Raw genomic sequence first — 20072 nt, 5'->3', positions numbered from 1 at the left:
CTCATCTCACCTGTGTAGTGACTCAGTTCCTTTCTCTTCTTTCTGCGACAGTAGATCCACACGCTGAAGCACATGAGGATGACCCAGCAGGCCCCGCCGATGCCGGCGATGAAGGCCGGCTGCTTCACCACGTCCGTGATCTGCTCCGCAAGGCTCACGCTGTCCCCGTTGCTCACAGGCACCGTGTCCTGGTCCGGCAAGGGCTCTGCAGAACACACAGCAGGCAAAAGCAACCACAGAAGAGAGGAGATGAAAGGAGCTTGGGCTACGTAGGCTGTCCCCAAAAGTGGGAAACCAGGCAGAGGCTCCCGTGACCAAACGCTCCTCTGTTACTAAAAGGCAAAACGTTCCCTACGCATAGAGAGTTAGCATGTCAAAGAAGAACCCCCATCCCTGACTTGCTAGTTTTCTACAAGCAAGGAGATGTTTTGTGTAGATTGGCACCAGCCACTTGGTTTTCGCCTACCTAGTAGCAAATTGTCACAACTTTGCTCCCCCCAAAAAAAAATACTTTTTATTTCTTTTTTGTAACAACAAAAAATAAAACAAATACTCTTACATTCAAAAATTTGTCCCTCTTCTTATTTACCCTGCGCCTTATTGCGCCTGGACTTCTTTCCATCCCTTCAACGGTTTTCATGTCTCAAATCTTTTTTTACAGTTTCTTATTTACACTCCATCCACATCACAAGATTTACATTAATCCTGCTACAGTTTTTAAATTCTTGCAATTACTCCGTATATATTCAACAAATTTACTCCAATCCTTTTCGAACTTTGCTTCTAAATTGTCACAACTTTGTAAGGTTTGGCGGTTAGGCATTGGAAAATGTGTTGTGAGTTGGAGGGGAGGTTGTGGTCATCACCTACCCAGTGGCGTAGCGTGGGGGTGCAGGGGGGGCCGGCCGCACTGGGCGCAACATCTGGGGGTTAGGGTTAGGGGGCGCAAATCCATGGGTTAGGGGGCGCAAATTATTTGCCTTGCCCCGGGTGCTGACAACCCACGCTATGCCACTGCACCTACCCCTTCCCTTGAAAGGTATTCCGTTAAAGGAATCTGGTGGTTGTGGTTCCTGTCCGAAGCCCAGCTGGTGGCTAGGGCCATGGCACGACCCTCCGGTGACTCTAGGGGAGAGCTCCCAGTTGATTTGCATCAACAGGCTCCCCCTGCAGGATGTTAACCCTTGTGTGACTTCCGGCAGGGCAGGCAGGAATCAAGTATGGTCGGTTCAGATCCAATGCCTAAGCCAACACCGCTCACATTCTGTAACCAATAAAGTTGTGACCATTTTTAGCCCATTAACCTAAAATACTGGTGTCCATGTGTCTTTTTTCATCATAAAGCGGGGGGCGGGGCCTTGACTCACAACTACAACATCCAGTGATCCTGCTGTTTCTTTCTACTTGCTTTGCATTGCCTTTCCCCATTATCTTGCCCCCATATGAATGCCAGTTAGAAGTAAGATCTTCTCTATTCCTTCTCCGGAGGGATGGGCGCATCTGCCAATTCAGGTTAATAATAATAATAATAATAATAATAATAATAATAATAATAATAATAATAATATTTATACCCCGCCCATCTGGCTGGATTTCCCCAGCCACTCAGGGCAGCTTACAGCACATAAAAAATTATAAACAATAGATACATACACATTAAAAATTTCCCAATACAGGGTTTGTCCTTTTTCCAAATTTAATTCTTCACATTTCCAAATCATGTCTTCTCAAAAGCAAGTCCCACTGTGTTCAATGGAGTTACTCAAGTTAAGTGGATATTGGATTGCTGCCTTAATCCTACAGAACCAATATTTATGACAGCACTGTCAACCTCCAAAACCATGTATGTGTGTGTGCGTGTGTTTATTACACATTTTAAAGTATACTTTGTGACCACTTGGAAAAGCCTTTTTTTATATATATACTTTTGACCAGAAGCTACTAAAACTTTGCACAGCATGGACATAATTTTCAGTAACACAGCTTCCAAAGATTCAACTTCTAGAGCGAAACCTGAAATTTAAACTTACAAACTATAAATGGCATACTGGAATAGTTCATTGGATTAAGCCATCACCATGGCAGTTGACTTCTGAGTCTGAAATACTTTTGGCATCCATTTTTGAAACTGCCACGGGTGAGCCTTGGATGGGATGAATTGATGTTCTCCACCATCAGTTCCAGAAATTGGGCACCACAACCAGGAAGTCCTCCACCCATTATGGCGGCACCCCAGATGTGGAAGGAACATGTTTCTGCAGTTGACATCAGTGAATTGGCATGACCACGCTGGAAGAGCATTATTATCTTATTATCTCATTTCAAATTTAGGAAGGAGCCTTAAGTACTCACTGATCTGTATGGTCACTGGGGCACTCCTCACGCCAATGCCTGCGCTGGTGACTGCTGCCACCTCTGTGCGGTAGATCATCCCTGGCACCAGGCCCAGCACGACTGTCGAGTGCACTGTGCCATCCACTGTCTTATTGATGTGGTAACGAGACTCATTTCCTAGGCACCAAACCTGCCATGGGAGGAGAAGAACTGTTATGGTAAAAAGCTAAAGGACCCCTGGACAGTTAAGTCCAGTCAAAGGCGACTATGGGGTTGCGGTGCTCTTCTTGCTTTCAGGCCGAGGGAGCCAGCGTTTGTCCACAGACAGCTTTCTGGGTCATGTGGCCAGCAGGACTAAACCACTTCTGGCGCAACGAGACACTGTGACGGAAGCCAGAGCGCACGGAAACGCCGTTTACCTTCCCGCCGCCGCGGTACCTGCTTATCTACTTGCACTGGTGTGCTTTTGAATTGCTAGGTTGACAGGATCTGGGACAGAGCAACAGGAGCTCACCCCGTTGCGGGGATTCGAACCACCGACCTTCGGATTAGCAAGCCCAAGAGGCTCCGTGGTTTAGACCACAATGCCACCCGTATCCTGAACTGTTATGACCAATGGCTGAAGGGACACACTGTAGCAAATCTATTGCCTTTTAAACAGGTGTGTGTGTGTGTTTTGTGTTTGCTTGTTACTATGATATGTATTTTTTGTGTTTTTATATTGTAAACCGCCCTAGGGCCCTCGGTACAGAAATTTAATAAACAAGCAAATAATAAATTAAAACGCCCCATGGCTGTTTCCCAGCACCCACTGCAGCTCTTTGCTGTGGCTAGACTTGCCAGCTCCAAATCCTTCAGACCAACCTTCTAATCTCTGGGGCTAATCTTAAATTTTAGAGGTTCCCCAAGGATATTCTGAGAATGGCAGCCTTACCCTGTAATCCTGGATAATCCCATTTTGTTCTCCGGGAGGAGGTGGTTCCCAGGATATGCTGATGCTGGTGCTGTTGCTGGTCCCCACTGTGACTACAGTAACCGCCTGAGGAGGAGCACTGGGGGCTGGGCGAGACGGGATAAAATGAGTTTATTGCTCAGAGGAAGGGCTATGTGGCATCTGGCGGCTGCCAACTCTGAGTTCTGGAATGCTGCAAAGCTGTGCCAGGGCATGCTCAGTTACAGGCAAGGCAAGGAAAAGCCACCAGGCATTTGCCCTACAAAGCTTAACTTTTAGAACACTACGCATGGAAACAGATTTTTATAGGCACCTAGGAAGCTGCCTTATATCATGTCAGACCCTCTGTTCCAGGAGAGACCAGAGGGGAGGGACAGAATTGTGTAACTGGCTTCATTGTCACACCCAAACTCACCATCACCTCATCACCATCCTGGAACTGAAGCCACTGCTGGGAAACTAGGTCCCTGGTGCTGCCCCCATCCCTTGCTGGCAGATTCTGAATGGATCCATTTAGCTCAGACTTGTTTACCTGGAGATGCCAGGGGTGGAGCCTTGCATGCAGAAAGCAGGTGAGCTGAGCTACAGACAGTCCTTGTGAGGCAAGGAAGAAGGGCTACCCCTATGCTATCCATATAATCAGTTATCAGTAATCAATATATTCATATATGCTTATACATAATCAAGGCTTACAGTATTTTGTAATCCATTTTGAATCAAAGGGAAGCTGTGCCTTAGCTAACTGCAAACTGCTTGGAACAGCAAAGTTAGGAGCCGACCTTTCCCCTACAAACATCTGTGTACTCTGGACAAGGGGAAGACGTGAATCAGAGATACTGGTACAAAATCCCCTCAGATACAGGCTAAATTAATCCACAGAACAGGAAGAGCAAAACCACAAAATCTCCAAACTCCCTGTCCTGTCATAACTAGGGGAAAGGTTAGACAGAGCGTCACTGCAAGCAATGGAAAGCAGAACTAGAACTCTGTGCTTGACCAGTGCTTGACCAGGAGCTGGTAGCGTGACAAGAGCTTGCTGATTGGCTGATTCTCGCTGACAATATCGTGAATCCCTCATGGCTGTCTCGTGATCTATGATTTGCTGCGATTTGCTCAGGTATAAAGACCTCTGGATTTCTGTCAATCGGGGTCCCAGTTCCTTTTGGAAGAGATTCCAAACTGGGTCCTTATTGCCTGGCAATAAACCTCACCTTCTTATTCTCCATTGCTGAGTCTGCCTGATCCTTATTTAACACCAAGCGAGTACCCGCTTACGTTCACGTGCTTCACTTGAGGCAGGAGTGGGGAACCTCCAGACTCCTGCTAGCCCCATCCAGCATGGCCAGTGGGCAAGGATGATGGGGGGCTGTGGACCAACAACATCTACAGGGCTACAGATCTCCAGCCCTTTACTTAAGGAGAAACCCCTTAGAGTATAATACTAATATAAGGAGTGCCCAACAGAGCAGGCATATAAGCAATGGCTCTGCTTAGTCTACAGAAGTCAGGCCCGTTAGCATGGAGAAGAGAAGTCAATACAGTCATACCTCAGGTTACAGACGCTTCAGGTTGCGCTTTTTCGGGTTGCAGACCGCCGAAACCTGGAGGTACTGGAATGGGTTACTTCCGGGTTTTGGTAGTCGTGCATGCGCAGAAGCGCTAAATTGCACTTTGCGCATAAGTGCCGAATCACATTTGGAAATCACATTTGGAAATGGTCCATGAACAAAAAGTTAGTTTTTGGGGGGAGGCTGAACTGGAGCCTAGAGGCTCACACTTCCCTGCCTTTCCACATCTACCTTCTTCCGGAGTGCGCACCAGCAGCACCTCGCTGTCCATGCCCTGGAACTCATCAAAATATGGGCGGATTTTGACCTCGTACTCCTGGCCTTTGCGCAGCTCGACTAAGACGGTGCTCCGTTCAGCAGGGGACTTCACATCCTGCACGAGCCAGGCACTGTTTTTGGGGCGGTACATCACTCGGTAGCCTTGGATGAACTGAGCCTGGCGATCCACCTGGAAGAAGACAAACCGTTAGCTCCCTGCGCATGGTGTCCATTTCCAGAAAAGGCCACAGCAAAATGGGTCCAAGCTTCTTGCCTGCTGAAGCTCCCATTTATTCTCTCTGCTTCCAAACCTCTTCCTGCTGATTCTGCTACCCTTTCCCCAAACTTTTTTCTGCTTCCTCCCTCTTCTTGCTTGCTTCTGCCCCCTGTATTATGTCTATTCCAAGCAACTATTATAATATCTCTTTTGCACCAACCTTGTACTCTCCTGTTTCTCTAAAACCTTTATACCTTAAGCCCTTTAATGCAACAACCTGACCCCTATCGACTAGGGCTGGCTATACCGAGAAGCAGCATGAAGATGTTGCTTTCAGGCTTCAGAAGGGCAGTTTTCTTTTGCTCTGGTCTTCCCTTCACTGGGAAAAAAAACCCTTCGTGCCAAAGAATGGGCAGGGTGTTATTGTGACTTCCAGCAAAGGTCAGCAAAGTTATTCACATAAGAAAGACCCCTTTGGATACGGCCACAAACCTATGTAGCACAGTGCCCTCTTTTCCTCAGTGGTCAGTCAGATGCCCCTAGGAAGGGCAAGAGTCATCTCCTGCTATTGTTCCCCTAGCAACTGATATTCAGAGCTACACAGATCTGAATTTAACATCCAGCCTTTGTGACTGGTAACCATTGTCTAATCCCCATTGAAAGCCACCACCTCTTTCTAACCCATTCACAAACTTGCCCTTTGCTTACACAGGTTGTGCCATTTCAAGGAAGGATCAATGATGCTGCAGTGGTACTCACAGTCCAGGTCACTTGAATGGTGGTGGAGGTGAGGACAACAGGATCCTGCAGCTGCACCACAACTTCACCAAGCTCCTTTTGCACCTGCCGGTGATCCACCCCTTGCCTGGTAGGACTTACATCTGCCAAAGCATATAGGAAGTGAGTCCAAGGCGCAACATTTCACCTGTTTTTTCTTGAGGAGCTGGACTTGGCAAGGGTTTGGGGACTTGCTATACTTTCAGAAAATCCCACACCTGCTTTGTTGTTAAGTGCAACCTGATGGCTAGGTGATAAACAAAACCCACCACATGGAGCATGGTTGTCTTGTAACCCCATTGCATGCTGCCTTAATTTCCAAGTGAGAAAGGTGGCATGTGGACTGATAAAGAGAGCCATAGACCAGGCACAGGCAAACTTGGCCGTCCAGATGTTTTGGGACTACAACTCCCATCATCCCTAGCTAACAGGGCCAGTGGTCAGGGATAATGGGAATTGTAGTCTCAAAACATCTGGAGGGCCGAGTTTGCCTATGCCTGCCATAGACCAAGGCTGCATTCCTAACTGTGTCTACTCAGATGTAAGTTCCATTCAGTTCAATGGGGTTTGTTCCCAGGTAAGGGCTAGATTGCAGCCTCAAGCAGGAAGTGAGCTAGTTGGGAAGTGTGGGACACAGTTTGGGAACCTCAGGTGATCTATCTTCAGGGTTTCAGGCAGAGCTCTCTCTCCCAGCCCTACCTGAAGATGCCAGTGACTGAACCTGAGCCCTTCTGCAAGCAAAGCATATGTTCTATCCCTGAGCTCTGTCCCTTCCCTGTTTGCAGAGGGGATGCCTCTGTAAACAGAGTCTGATGAGTGGTCTAATGTTTTCCTAGATGTCCCTTCTGTAGAACAATGTGAGATGCAATTGCCAAGCTGTTCCTATTGCCGCTCCAGCAGCTCAGCACCTGGGAATCTCACCTTGTGTACGAACTGGCTCCGAGACGGGGCTGGGGTCGCTGAGCCCATAGGCGTTGACAGCCCGTATGAGGAAGAGGTAAATGGTGTTGGGGTTCAAGCCGCTGACCGTGTGCTTCTCCATTTTCACGTTGTCTGCTACTGTCTGCCAGGTGCTGCCGGAAGACTGACTGCAACAGAACAGAGTTGCAAAAGGAAGAAGGGGAGTCCCCAAGGTCAGTGGCTCAGCTTTGACTCCTGTACTACCTGGGAAGGGGGAGCCCAGGAAGGGGGAGCTCTTTTAAGTCTAAGGCCCCATCCCCTTATGGGTCATTTTCTGAGTGGCAATGATGGGCACAGGATCATAAGCAATCAGGTACACACAGTGGCGTAGCGTGGGTTGTCAGCACCCGGGACAAGGCAAGTAATTTGCGCCCCCTAACCCATGGATCTGCGCCCCCTAACCCGTGGATTTGCGCCCCCTAACCCCCAGATGTTGCACCCGGCCCCCCCTGCACCCCCACGCTATGCCACTGGGTACACAGCAAGCAATGAACATTTGCACCTTTGCACAGAAGGATAGTTTCTACATATGGGGACACTGGGCTTAGCAGCAGTACATATGAAAACGATTTAGGGGTCTTAGTAGACCACAAGCTTAACACGAGTCAACAGTAGCAGGGGCAGAGCAGGGGATGTGGCCTCTAAGCCATTGTGAGTCCTGGCTCTTCTTTGTATCCTTAAATACTGAATTACAGGGAAGGAAGGGGGTGCAGCGAACACTGTCAAAAGGACTGTCCAGAGTTTTCAAAATCTGGAATTCAATGGGGCCCGGCTAATGGGGTCCTGGCTCAACTTTGGAAGTAAACAGGAATTAGGTCCTAAGCCAAATCTATTCATGCGGCAATATATTAAAAAATCTCCCCTTTGAACCCTTCTGTGCTGCTTCCAGGATGTAAAGTTTCCTGTGACCCATAATTGATGTTTGTGTGTGTGCATGTGCGAGAGAGAGAGAGAGAGAGAGAGAGAGAGAGAGAGAGCGCGCAATAGGAATAGCAATGTGCCCTCATTGCAAGGCTAATGTCTGCGTCCGGCAAGGGACCGAGACACACTAATGCAATTATATGTTTGCAGAGATGATTGACATGCACCCCAGCTTCCTGATGTAGTTGCCCAAGCCAGTACAGGTATTTCTGTCCAACACTCCATTCCACCAAATTGGGCAGGAGATGAATGAATGAGGTGGTGGTGATGATGATAAACCACCGTTGGGTATTATCTGCCCAATCCTGATGGGGATGCAATTTCCCCCCATTCCTGATTTTCAGATCAATCATTTGATGAACAGATGGAACAATAACACCCACCAACCTCAGCTGATCTACCTGGATCAGCTGGGAGAGAGAGAGAGAGAGCTATGCACATTTTGTGGTCACAGTCACTTTTGGCCACATCTGTTGCTGGCATGCGCCCCTCCCCCAAGGGTTAGCAAAGGGTGAATATGTCCCTCAGGGCAAAATATGGGTGGCCACCCCTGTTCTACAGAAATATCCAAGTCTTTGCATAGACTTGAGACACGCTTGCCAGCACCTTGCCCTTTAAGTAGGCCCTGATCCTCACTGCCAAGCACTAACCAGGCAATAGCTCCTGAGCAGGCAGTATCTGGACACCACCTGGAGGATCCACCTGGGCTAGAAAGAACAGAGGAAGCTGCCATATACAGAGTCAGGCTATTGGTCTATCTTGCTCAGTACTGCCTACACTGGCTGACAGCAGCTCTCCAAAGTTCCAGGCAGAGACTCATTCCCAGCCCTTCCTGGAGGCGCTGGGGATTGAATTTGGGAACACCTGCGTGCACAGCAGATGTTCCACCACTGAGCAGGGAGATGGGTTGGGGCTCACACATTCATTCTGCAGGACCTCGGCCTGAATGAAGGATGTGGAAACTGGGAGGTTATTAAAAGTCCCCAAGAGGGGAAAGTGGGACAGTGGAAGCCTGTACCTTCACACAAGGCAGGGTAGCTCACCCTTACTTCCCTGCCATCCCCAGACTCTCTGCCTAAACTTCACTGACTGGTGTCAAAGAGGGAATAGCTGCATTCCAGGTCCCCACTGCCCCCTTTCTCCTCAGGGAGACATATGAGCCCTAGACTTGAGCCTGCCAAAGCCAGCCGCATGAAAGTCAGGCACCCTAGGAGAGGAGGATGGTACTTACTCTTGAGAGTAATCTGGGGCATGGGTGCAAGCAGGCCTGAGAATAAATTTTTATTTATTTATACCCCACCCTTCCTGGTTCAGAAAAATGGGCTCGGGGCAGCTAACAACAAATTTAAAACACTTAATTGATGCAACAACAAAAAAAGCATAAAATACAGTATAAAACGTGAATAACAATAAATTCAGAATTCAAAAATCAATTTAGGGGGGAAATCCATCCAATAAACATTAGGTGATCACCAGGGCTAGCGGGCTAAATTAGTCCTATTTGGGCCAGCGAGGAGACCAGGGGAGAATTAGCTGTGGGATCCCAGAGTGGGTAATCTTCATAAAAAGGGGAGGTGGAGGAAAGGAAGGGGAATAAAAAATCAGGCTAAGTTCAAATTGAATGCCAGGTGGAATAGCTCTGTCTTACAGGCCCTGTGGAAGGAAGTTAAATCCTGCAGGGCTCTAGTCTCATGGGACAGAGCATTCCACCAGGTCAGAGCCATCACTGAGAAGGCCCTGGCCCTGGTGGAGGATAATCTGACTTCCTTAGGGCCCAGGACCTCTAAACTATGATTATTCATGGACCTTAAGGTCCACTGCAGGGCATACCAGGAGAAGCTGCAGACCTGAAAATAACGCATACTTTCAGCTGACCAGACCTGAGCCGGTGTCTTCCTTGACCCCTCAATCAGTTGTGGGTCTGACTGAACCTCTTCCCCATCCCCATTTTGATGAGCCTCTTCCCCTGGGGCACAACTCATGTGTACAGTCCGATTTGTGAGCCTGAGGACACAGATGCAAGTCCATGTTGAAGATGCGCTGCTGCTCCCTAACTCAGCATCTCCATGCCTCTGCACGCACATCCGCGGGCACAAGCGCACACTTGCAATCAGCCTGTCCGGTGATTTACTGCGCAGCCCAGCTGCCTCCATGTTTGCAGAATTTCCTACTGCAAACTGACATCTCTCGGCCACCTGCGCTCCCCGCAAATCTCCTCCGGCTCCAGAGCAGATGGCTCCAAGGTAGAGGCCACAAGCCATGTGGCTGGGTGGGTGGGGGGAATAGTTTGGTCTCCGTCATGTGGCACCTTAGCAACTCAGCTGCAGGGAGGAAGAATTTGAGTATGGGGTCTTTTGCTGGCGTGCTGCAGGGGAGGGGGATGACAAACAGAAGCTGAATGAGGATTCGGCAGTGGTGACCCTACTGCCCAGGAACACGCTGACAGCGAAGCATTTTCGCAGCTGTGCAGATCTGCTCCCCTGACCTCTAAAAACCCAGCTCAAGACAGACTTGGTTGAGCTGATGAATCAGGGGTGGGAGATTTGGTCCTTTACGACTGCAAGGCCCTTCCTTACCCTAGCCAGATCCGGAAATTGCTGTACTCTGAGAACAGAAGAGGGCTACCTGCCCTGCTCTCCCTGGGTCATTTATGGGTCAGCGTCTTTCTCTAGGGAACTGCAAACTCCACCCAATAAAGAAAACAACTCCATTACTGTTTATAGGAGCACTTGTCCCAGGAGGAAAGAGGTGAGTGAAAAGCCTCTGGTTTTGCAAGAGGGTTGCAGAATCTCAATGCACTCCAAAGCTCTGATTCACGCCTTGGATGTGCAGATGGGATTCAGGGGAGCTGTTACCCGAGCAAAATGGACTGGGCTGTGGGGTCCTGGCTGTGTGTGCCCGAGGCAGGCATTTCCAATTCTCCAAGGCACCTCCATCAAGTGACCTGCAGCAATTGCAGGATTCTAAGGGCTTGCCGATAGGAAGGTCGGCGGTTCGAATCCCCGCGATGGGGTGAGCTCCCGTTGCTTGGTCCCTGCTCCTGCCAACCTAGCAGTTTGAAAGCACGTCAAAGTGCAAGTAGATAAATAGGTACCACTCCGGCGGGAAGGTAAACGGCGTTTCCGTGTGCTGCTCTGGTTCGCCAGAAGCGGCTTAGTCATGCTGCCCACATGACCCAAAAGCTGTATGCCGGCTCCCTCAGCCAATAAAGCGAGATGAGTGCTGCAACCCCAGAGTCGGCCACGACTGGACCTAATGGTCAGGGGTCCCTTTACCTTTACCTTTAAGTTACTGTCAGCTATTAAGGCAGAAGTGGTGAGGTTTTTTCCCCAGTCTAAGGGCCATAATACAGTGGACGCTCGGGTTGCGAACGTGATCCATGTGGGATTCACGTTCACAACCCACAGCATTTGCAACCCGCGTCTGCACATGCGCGGATTGTGATTTGGTGCTTCTGCGCATGCACGACTGCTGAAACCTGGAAGTAACCCGTTCTGGTACTTCTGGGTTTCGGCGGTCCGCAACCCGAAAAAACGCTACCTGAAGCAGCTGCAACCCGAGGTATGACCATACTTTCTGCAGAGCCTTCTAGGGGACCACATGATAATGGTGGGTCCAGCCAGAAGCAAAACAGACAGGACTCCTACCTCTGTAGAAAGGAACACATTATTGCACAAGCAACCCTAATTCAGATCATCTGGATGCATGCACATTTATTTAGGGTGGCTTCTGCAGCGATGTCAGGATCACACAGGCAGTGGAGCTACTTCCTGCATTTTGTGCAACACAACCGGCCTCAGCAGGAGAGTCCCAGATTGACATTTTGAGAGAGAGAGATTGTTTGGGAGCTATGATTGGGAAAGGAAATGCAGCAAAAGCCACAGCAGGGGTTACACACTATGTATTGTAAATGAGAGTTGTTGGTTTGACCTGGACATCCGCAATGAGAATTCCAATTCTTGCACAACCTGACAGCAGGGCAAGCGGCAAGCATGGTAGGGTCTTCCTTTTTTAATCCCACATTTACAACACAAACATTATGCTCTGTTTTTGCCGACTGGAGGTGTCAAGGATTCTGGCTACGTTATACTCATGTTATGCCAGTGGCAGTGGCTACCAGACCAACAGAATGCATTGAATTGATCTGCCCATCAACTAAACCAGGATTAGAGATGTCGGAGAAAACAGAAAATGAAGAGGAAATTGCCAATGCTGGACATTCCTTACATGTCCATAATCAATAAGTATTCGCTGTTGTTGATGACAGATCCTCCCACCCCCCAAACTGAAATTACAGTGTGTTTCCTTCACATTGAAATGAATGGTGTGGCAATAATGATACCATTAGTTACATTTAATTTACATACATAATTTTATTACATTGAACAGTGTGCAACAAGACAAAAAATTTAATATTTAGCAGAAGCTGAACTGCAGAAAAATGGAAACATTTCTGCTTGCACAAAGGCAGGTTGGAATTGCTGGCTTCTTACACTACATGCCTGGCTGGGGAGGGGAATGACCTGAAGATTGGGAAGGTGCAGTTTTCATACCCATTGCAATGTGGGGCCGGCCATGGGGGTCCAGCTCAGCATTGTGATGGAGGTGAAATTCTTCCCCTCCCTGCTCCTCGGATAATCTGAAGAACAGGGAAGGGGCAAGAAGACAACCACCTACCCAATAGCTGATCTGCATGCTCCATAAAGACAGGATGCAATCTGACCTTTATGTGCATGTTGTGCAAGCAATCAGGATGAGACCCAATAAATGAGTCATTTGAGGAGCTCTCCATGTGCTTACATGATTATGTTTGTGTGTGTGTGTGTGTGTGTGTGTGTGAGTGAGAGAGAGAGAGAGAGAGAGAGAGAGAGAGAGAGAGAATGTGGCCTTGCTCACTGATGAACTTTCCCTTCTCCCACCTCTTTGGCCCCACCTACTGCTGGCCCTCAGGAACGCAGATGGTGCTGTGGGTTAAACCACAGAGCCTAGGATTTGCCGATCAGAAGGTCGGCGGTTCAAATCCCCACAACGGGGTGAGCTCTCATTGCTCGGTCCCTGCTTCTGCCAACCTAGCAGTTCGAAAGCACGTCAAAGTGCAAGTAGCTAAATAGGTATCACTCCGGCGGGAAGGTAAACGGCTTTTCCGTGCGCTGCTCTGGATTGCCAGAAGCAGCTTAGTCATGCTGGCCACATGACCTGGAAGCTGGCCAATAAAGTGAGATAAGCGCCACAACCCCAGGGTCGGCCACGACTGGACCTAATGGTCAGGGGTCCCTTTACCTTTACTGCTGGCCCTCAGAGGGTTGGGAATGAGGGAATGCAGCCCTCAGGGTGAAAATGTCTCCCCAACCCTGTAATAAGCTGTTCATTTTCTACCACCCTCAAACTGTCTCTCCATTTTGCGCCCAAAGACACTGCGGGTAAGGGCAGGTAGGTGGGATGACTTTTGAGTAACAACATGAGTTACCTGAATGCTTCGATTATGTATGAACTGACAGCGGCTCCCCCACTCACAGGGTTTGGCTTCCAGATCAAAGCGACGCTGTTTTTGGTGACATCTGTGACCAGAGGTGCAGAGGGTGGACCTGGGAGAAGGCTTGGCTCCGGAAGCTGAGTCTGGAGGTCAGCCCCATTCTCTGCAGAAGCAAATGTGGAAGAAGAGAATGAGAATGGCAGAGAGCCCTAAAAGGAGGATCAGGGATCTGGTCACCTGCGCAGGGCCTTTATATAAGGGGCAAGCTTGCTTGCATAGTTGTCAGCCAGAAAACCTGTGGTCTATCAATGTGTTTTACCTTGACAAACAAGAATGCATGCTCAGAACAATTAAGATATAAACTATCTGCGTTCTTAACAGGACCTGAGAATGCACTGATGTGGTTTTTCGGCAACCCCTGTGTAAAGCCAAGACAACCACCTGCTGTGGGCAAGGCGAGGGAATGTCCATGCCCCGACCTTTCCTGGGGAAAAGAACCTTCTCTTGATTTAGGAGGCAGAATCAGCCGCTTCAAGAACGGCTATATTTTATTATACCAGCACATCTGTAAATGAGCAGCAGCTCCCAAATTACTGGGCGCCGGGGGCTTGTAGTGGGATTGAGACTTTGCTTTCTTACTGGGGTGTTTGTTTTCCAAAACCAACCTTGGAGAAATGGAAGCTCTCCTTGCATGCAAGGGAAACCACCCCCCTAAAAAACCTTCTGTGAGGTCTGAGAAACCTGGCTCATCATCACATCTCCACATCAACATTTATTCCTTGAGGTGGTTTTACATTTAACAGCCTGGCATTGCTCTCCAAGGCAGGAATGTGCTTGCTGGGCTTAAAATCAGAGGGCAGTTTATTGGTTTTTAAATGAGCTGTTCCCACAGGCGAATGCAGACAGGGCTTCTGTGCTAGGAGGCAGGCAAAGTCCTCTGCTCCAGGGACACATGTGAGCCTACAATTGCAGGTCTGGAGAGATGACTGTGGCTTTGTGAGTCCAAACCCCACAACAGCTGCCAAAAAATTAATCCACTCATCCTCGCATGGAGTGTAGCAAGTGGTGGGTACACAGCCAACCAGGGCTAAAAGAAAATGCATTTCATACTGAATAGTGAAGCATGCTTTGAAGTTGACCCCTTTCTGCTGCAGAAGAAACACAATCCAAAGCTTGACATAGCTAAGGACCAAAACTAGATGCAATGTTAAATGCATCTGTGTACTCAATGTGAAGTCTATTTTTCAAAAAATGCAAATAACATTAACTGATGGTGGGATTATCAGGATCACAGCAGGCCTGGAAGGGAACTCTTGTCGCCCTTCCTGAGTTGGAGGGTGGCTGTGGGAAGACCATCCTGGGCTTGTGGAAGCTCTTCATGCATTTCAGAACCCTGGCTTTCCAGGGCTCTGAGATGCACACTCTGCAAGTTCAGGAGAGTGTCAGGATTCAGGCCTGCCAAGACCATGAACCTGAGATCTCCTGTCCCAGGGCTTGAAGATGCCACCCCAGCAGCTGGGTCTCTGGGCTGGTTCTCCAACATGTCCCCACATCTCCCCCAGAGCCACAGGATGAGAGGAGATGGAAACCAGGCACTGCCCAGCAAGCTGCATGTGAAGCTACTCTGGAGGAGGGGGAAACCACGTGCAGAATCAGGGCCTGACTGACAGCCAGAAAGGGGTGGAGCCTCCAGCTCTTACATAGGTTTCCAGTCTGAGTTACTTTCATCACAGTTCCAAGGTCCAGCCCCATGGACTGGGGAAATGGACAGAGGGTCCCTGCTTCTAACAGTTGTCCTCCAAGTCACGGAGGGCAATGGGAACAACAATGGGTACATCATAGGTGCCTGTAGCAACTTTTCCAAGGGGAGGAGCAAAGTAAAACACTGAAAGTTGGGAAGAGGCTATTTTCTCAAACTATTAATAAAAAATGTCTGTACCTTTTGCCTCATATCTCAGGTTCTACAAGCGCTAAAAGCTTACTCCTTATTTTAAAATAAAAGTTGGGAAACTGGGGATTGTGGTTCTTCTGTGGGGAGGCAACTGTCCCCTTGACACTGCCCCCCCATCACATGGATACCAATGCATGCTCATCTTCACTGCCTCTCCCCGAGTGCCCAGTTAATGCATTTAGAGGATGTCTGAAGAGGTCCAATAACGTAAACCTCATGCCTTTGAGTCCTCCTCCTGCCCTTCCCTCAACATCACTGACCTTGCACTGCCAGAAACCCACTCCATCTTGTCTCGCCGGTTGAACTGGTAGCGATGCAAACGTACAACCCCGAGTCTGAAACCTGGAACATGCAGAAAAGGGAGGATGTTATTCATTTCCACTGACAACTCGCTGCAGCCACAGCTCATGCTTTGGGAGCGTTTCACCGTCTGGTATGCAGGCAGTAGATGCTGTATAGATCTCCTTCCGTGTTTGTGTATTGGGACATGGGGTAGAGGAATCCACATTTCATCCTAAGAAGAAGTCCTATGCATTTTCTCAGAGTACTAGGTGAAATATACTCGGAGTCGAGAGTGGATTTCATGCTCTTTGTTCAGCTCATAGTGGTGAGGAGGAATGAATGTTCCCCCAAAGTATCTGCTTTATATACATTATTTACACAATGGGCTGCATGTAGAATAATAGAATCATAGAATCATAGAGTTGGAAGAGACCGCAAGGGCCATCGAGTCCAACCCCCTGCCAAGCAGGAAACACCATCAGAGCACTCCTGACATATGGTTGTCAAGCCTCTGCTTAAAGACCTCCAAAGAAGGAGACTCCACCACACTCCTTGGCAGCAAATTCCACTGTCAAACAGCTATTACTGTCTAATTCCGGAATTCTCCTGTAGGCCAATCAGGTTGTGGATTCACTTCCATCTGGAGCTGGATTGGGTGGCTCCTGCAGACCAATCATACTGCTGCATTGTTCTAGGACCAATCAGACTGCTGCATTCTGAATCCTATTGTTCTAGGACCAAGCAGATTGCTGCATTTTGGATCCTATTGTTCTAGGACCAATCAGACTGCTGCATTTTGGATCCTATTCAACTCAGTACATAACACTAAGAGAAGCAGGATGTGCGAACTTAATGGAAGGAGACTGCAATACGACAAACCCCAGTGATCATGTTCATCTTCATGCCACTTTCCACTACTGTCATGGTGAGTTCCAGCACCTCTTTTTCTAGAAAAATGTTGTTGTTGTTGTTGTTTAGTCGTTTAGTCGTGTCCGACTCTTCGTGACCGCATGGACCAGAGCATGCCAGGCATATATAGGTATATAGCCATCATAACAAGCAGTCATAACCTCCACGGATTTGTCTACCTGCTTCGCTTTTAAGCCACCCCCACATATTTTGGTTGTGAATACTATAGCTTATGCATGTGCCTTTCCCCTTTCTGCACTTTTCTCAGCTCTACAATTCCCCTTCTGAGGTCTGGTAATCAGAGCTGCACACAGCATTCCCAGTATGGCTGTGCATGAAGGCCCAAGAGCTGGAACGTCCTCCGTTTTTAATTGCTCCTCCGGTGCAAATTCACTGAGCTGCCCTGGCCTCACCCCTCTAATCTTTAATATGGGGATAATAAAACTACCTGCCATATAGTAGTTATCTTTCATAATCCCTCCCTCCCACATAGACGGTTAATGATAAAGGCTGCTTTATTTATTATTTTAAAGTGGGTATCCTGCCAATATGAATATTTCCAGGGCAACTAACATTTAAGATAGAAAAAAACCACCACCCAATTCAAACAATGAGAATAAAAAAATACATTAAAAAGGGAGAGCTAATAAAATGCAGCAGGTGAAAAAACACAACGGCACTTAAAAAATGAAGAAGTTCAGGATGACATTTTAAAAGGCCTGGGAAAATTAAACTAAAAAGGTCTTTGCCTATTGCTGAAAGGAGAGAAGGAATAGGGAGAGCATCCTTCATATTAGTAGTGTGGAAGCTGGGTCTGGGACTGATGGGAATCGGAGTCCAACAACATCTGTGGGCCACATGTTGCCCAACTCCGCCACAGACAGAGCCCCATGGCCAAAAGGCAATCTCACTAAGAGCCACTCACCTAACCTCAGAAGTGAGGAGCACTTGGAGAAGATTCTCTAATGCAGGGGTTGGCAACCTAAGGCCCATGGGCCACAAGCAGCCCACAGGGGTCATTTAACTAGCCCACGAGTTGCCCCTGAACCGAGCCACCCTCTTGGAAAGTCCCCACGTGCTGCGCTAAACTGGTGTGGTATGGCATGAGTACTCGCTTCCGTGGCACCGGAAATCACGTCTGCGCATGTGCAGATGCCGGAAAACGTGTCTGCCCATGAAGGGAGTGAACCAGCCCAGGCAAGGTAAACCTTGCCTCATCTTAGCACATGGGTAAATAGGAATATAAGAAGAAGAGTTTGGATTTGATATCCCGCCTTTCACTCCCCTTCAGGAGTCTCAAAGTGGCTAAGATTCTCCTTTCCCTTCCTCCCCCACAACAAACACTCTGTGAGGTGAGTGGGGCTGAGAGACTTCACAGAAGTGTGACTGGCCCAAGGTCACCCAGCAGCTGCATGTGGAGGAGCGGAGACATGAACCCGGTTCCCCAGATTACGTGACTACCACTCTTAACCACTACACCACACTGGCTCTAAGAAGCTCCCTTCTACTGGGTGAGACTGTTGGTCCATATAGCTCAGTATTGTCTACACTGACTGGCAGGCTTTCAGGCAAAGACCTTTCTCAGCCCTACTTGGAGCTGCTAGGAATTGAGCCTGGGACCTTTTGTGCACAAAGTAAATGCTTTGCCACTGAGCTGAGAAGGTAAAGGAGCCCTGGACGGTTAAGTCCTGTCAAAGATGACTATGGGGTTGCAGCGCTCATCTCGCTTTGAGGCTGAGGGAGCCGGTGTTTTTCCACAGGCAGCTTTCTGGGTCATGTGGCCAGCATGTCTAAACTGCTTCTGGCACAATGGAACACTGTGACGGAAACCAGAGCGCACAGAAACACTGTTTACCTTCCCGCCACAGCGGTACCTATTTATCTACTTGCACTGGTGTGCTTTTGAACTGCTAGATTGGCAGGAGCAACGGGAGCTCACTCCATTGTGGGGATTTGAACCCCCAACCTTCTGATCGGCAAGCCCAGGAGACTCAGTGCTTTAGACCATAGCGCCACCTGCATACCAGGGCTGGCAGTCTCGCCACAGGATTTTGAACTAATTGATGTTTCTGAGAATTGCTCCTTTGGAGAAATCCAGTCCTTGTTAGGACCTCAGTAACTGTGGCTGGGCTGTCACTGCCTGCGAGAGGTTGCAGCAGGCACACCGGCCTCAGCTGGAGGGAAGGTGACATACCAATAAATGTATGCACATATATATGCAGGTATGTATGTATGTATTGAGCTTTTAAACTGCCCTTCAGCAAATGGAGATCCCAGGGCAGCTCACAATACAGTGCATAACACAGAACAATAAAACAATTATAAAATTAAAAAGCGACAAAACAAATGATTTAAAACAACCACCACATCATTACAGAACTACAAATCAGAGCTGACCAATCAGGCAGTGTTTGAAATTTGCCAGGCACATTTTGCACCTGGCTATTGGCCACTTGCGACCAAATGAAGATGCCCAGGAGCCAGGATGGCATCTGACGTCTCCACCAGCTGGAGATGCATGCCTGGGGAGTCTGAGATCTTGACTGCTTTCACACACTAGCAACACATCCTGTAGAATTTTGTCCATTATAGTTTATCTGCATAATCAGAATGAATTGTAGGAACCCCAAATACTTATTGAAAAATACGACTTTCGAACCGCCGTGCCCCAAAATGGCGATGAAGCATTCCGTTTTGGCGACTGTAACCCTGGTTTAAGGAGCTGTTTGGCGCCTAGCTTATATATCTGAGTTTCTAACACTGAACTGGTGGAGGATGAGTGCAAATATAAGATAGAGACCTGCCTTATGGCAGCTCAGCCTCTTTTTCTATCAAGCTCAGGATCACCTACTCTGAATGGCAGCAGGTATATCTTCGTGGTCTCTGGCAGAGGCCTGCCCCATTTCTTGCTACCTAATCTTTTGAATTGCTGGTACCAGGGACCAATCCTAGAATCTTCTACACGCATGGCACATGTTCTCCCATGGAGAATCAAAAGCAAAGGCACTGAAATGGAGGTTGAGAATGGCTTGCAGCTTGCCACTGCCATGGGGCAGTGAGCGGGAAGAGAGGGGATCGCTTTAATGTCCCCACCAGGTGGGATCTGAAGCTGCAACTTGGGGGATGGCTGCCCCACTTTCCCCCATGAATCAGAGTGGCCTGATGAGGCGGCCCGTCCTGGGGGACCATTAACTCATGCTAGTCCTCCAGTCCACCTGACAGCTCTAATTTTTTCCTGGGCAAAGAGCCACAACTGCTATAAAACGATGCTATTAGGCGCGCTGGGACCCGGCAGATGCATTAACCTTCTGACTCTGACACAATGAAGGCACAAAACTAACGTGAAATATTTCACTCCCCGCTGACTGCCAGCATCAATTTTTAAACAAATGTTTAGCGTGAGCTCTGTGTTTTGATAAGTAATTCATGAATAACCTCCACGTTACCCCATCGCCTGATCTGACTCCGGT

The 20072-nt window shown here is 48.5% G+C and overlaps 1 protein-coding gene across 5 annotated transcripts in view; it reads right to left on the bottom strand.

Moving 5' to 3' along the window:
* Nucleotides 1–20072, bottom strand: part of ROBO3 (roundabout guidance receptor 3) — a 344617-nt gene that overhangs the window by 13408 nt on the left and 311137 nt on the right. For all 5 annotated transcript variants that reach the window (XM_082200222.1, XM_082200223.1, XM_082200224.1 and 2 more), the window contains exons 10-17: nt 15672–15753; nt 13455–13623; nt 7028–7194; nt 6089–6210; nt 5086–5302; nt 3269–3393; nt 2353–2524; nt 11–205 (exon numbers count right to left, since the gene is read on the bottom strand). In XM_082200222.1, the coding sequence (XP_082056348.1) occupies nt 11–205; nt 2353–2524; nt 3269–3393; nt 5086–5302; nt 6089–6210; nt 7028–7194; nt 13455–13623; nt 15672–15753 (1249 nt within the window). The remainder of the gene's footprint in view (nt 1–10; nt 206–2352; nt 2525–3268; nt 3394–5085; nt 5303–6088; nt 6211–7027; nt 7195–13454; nt 13624–15671; nt 15754–20072) is intronic.

The sequence above is a fragment of the Podarcis vaucheri genome (assembly GCF_965113315.1).
Source record: "Podarcis vaucheri genome assembly, chromosome: 15".
NCBI lineage: Eukaryota > Metazoa > Chordata > Lepidosauria > Squamata > Lacertidae > Podarcis > Podarcis vaucheri.
This window is presented reverse-complemented; position numbering and strand designations above follow the sequence as displayed.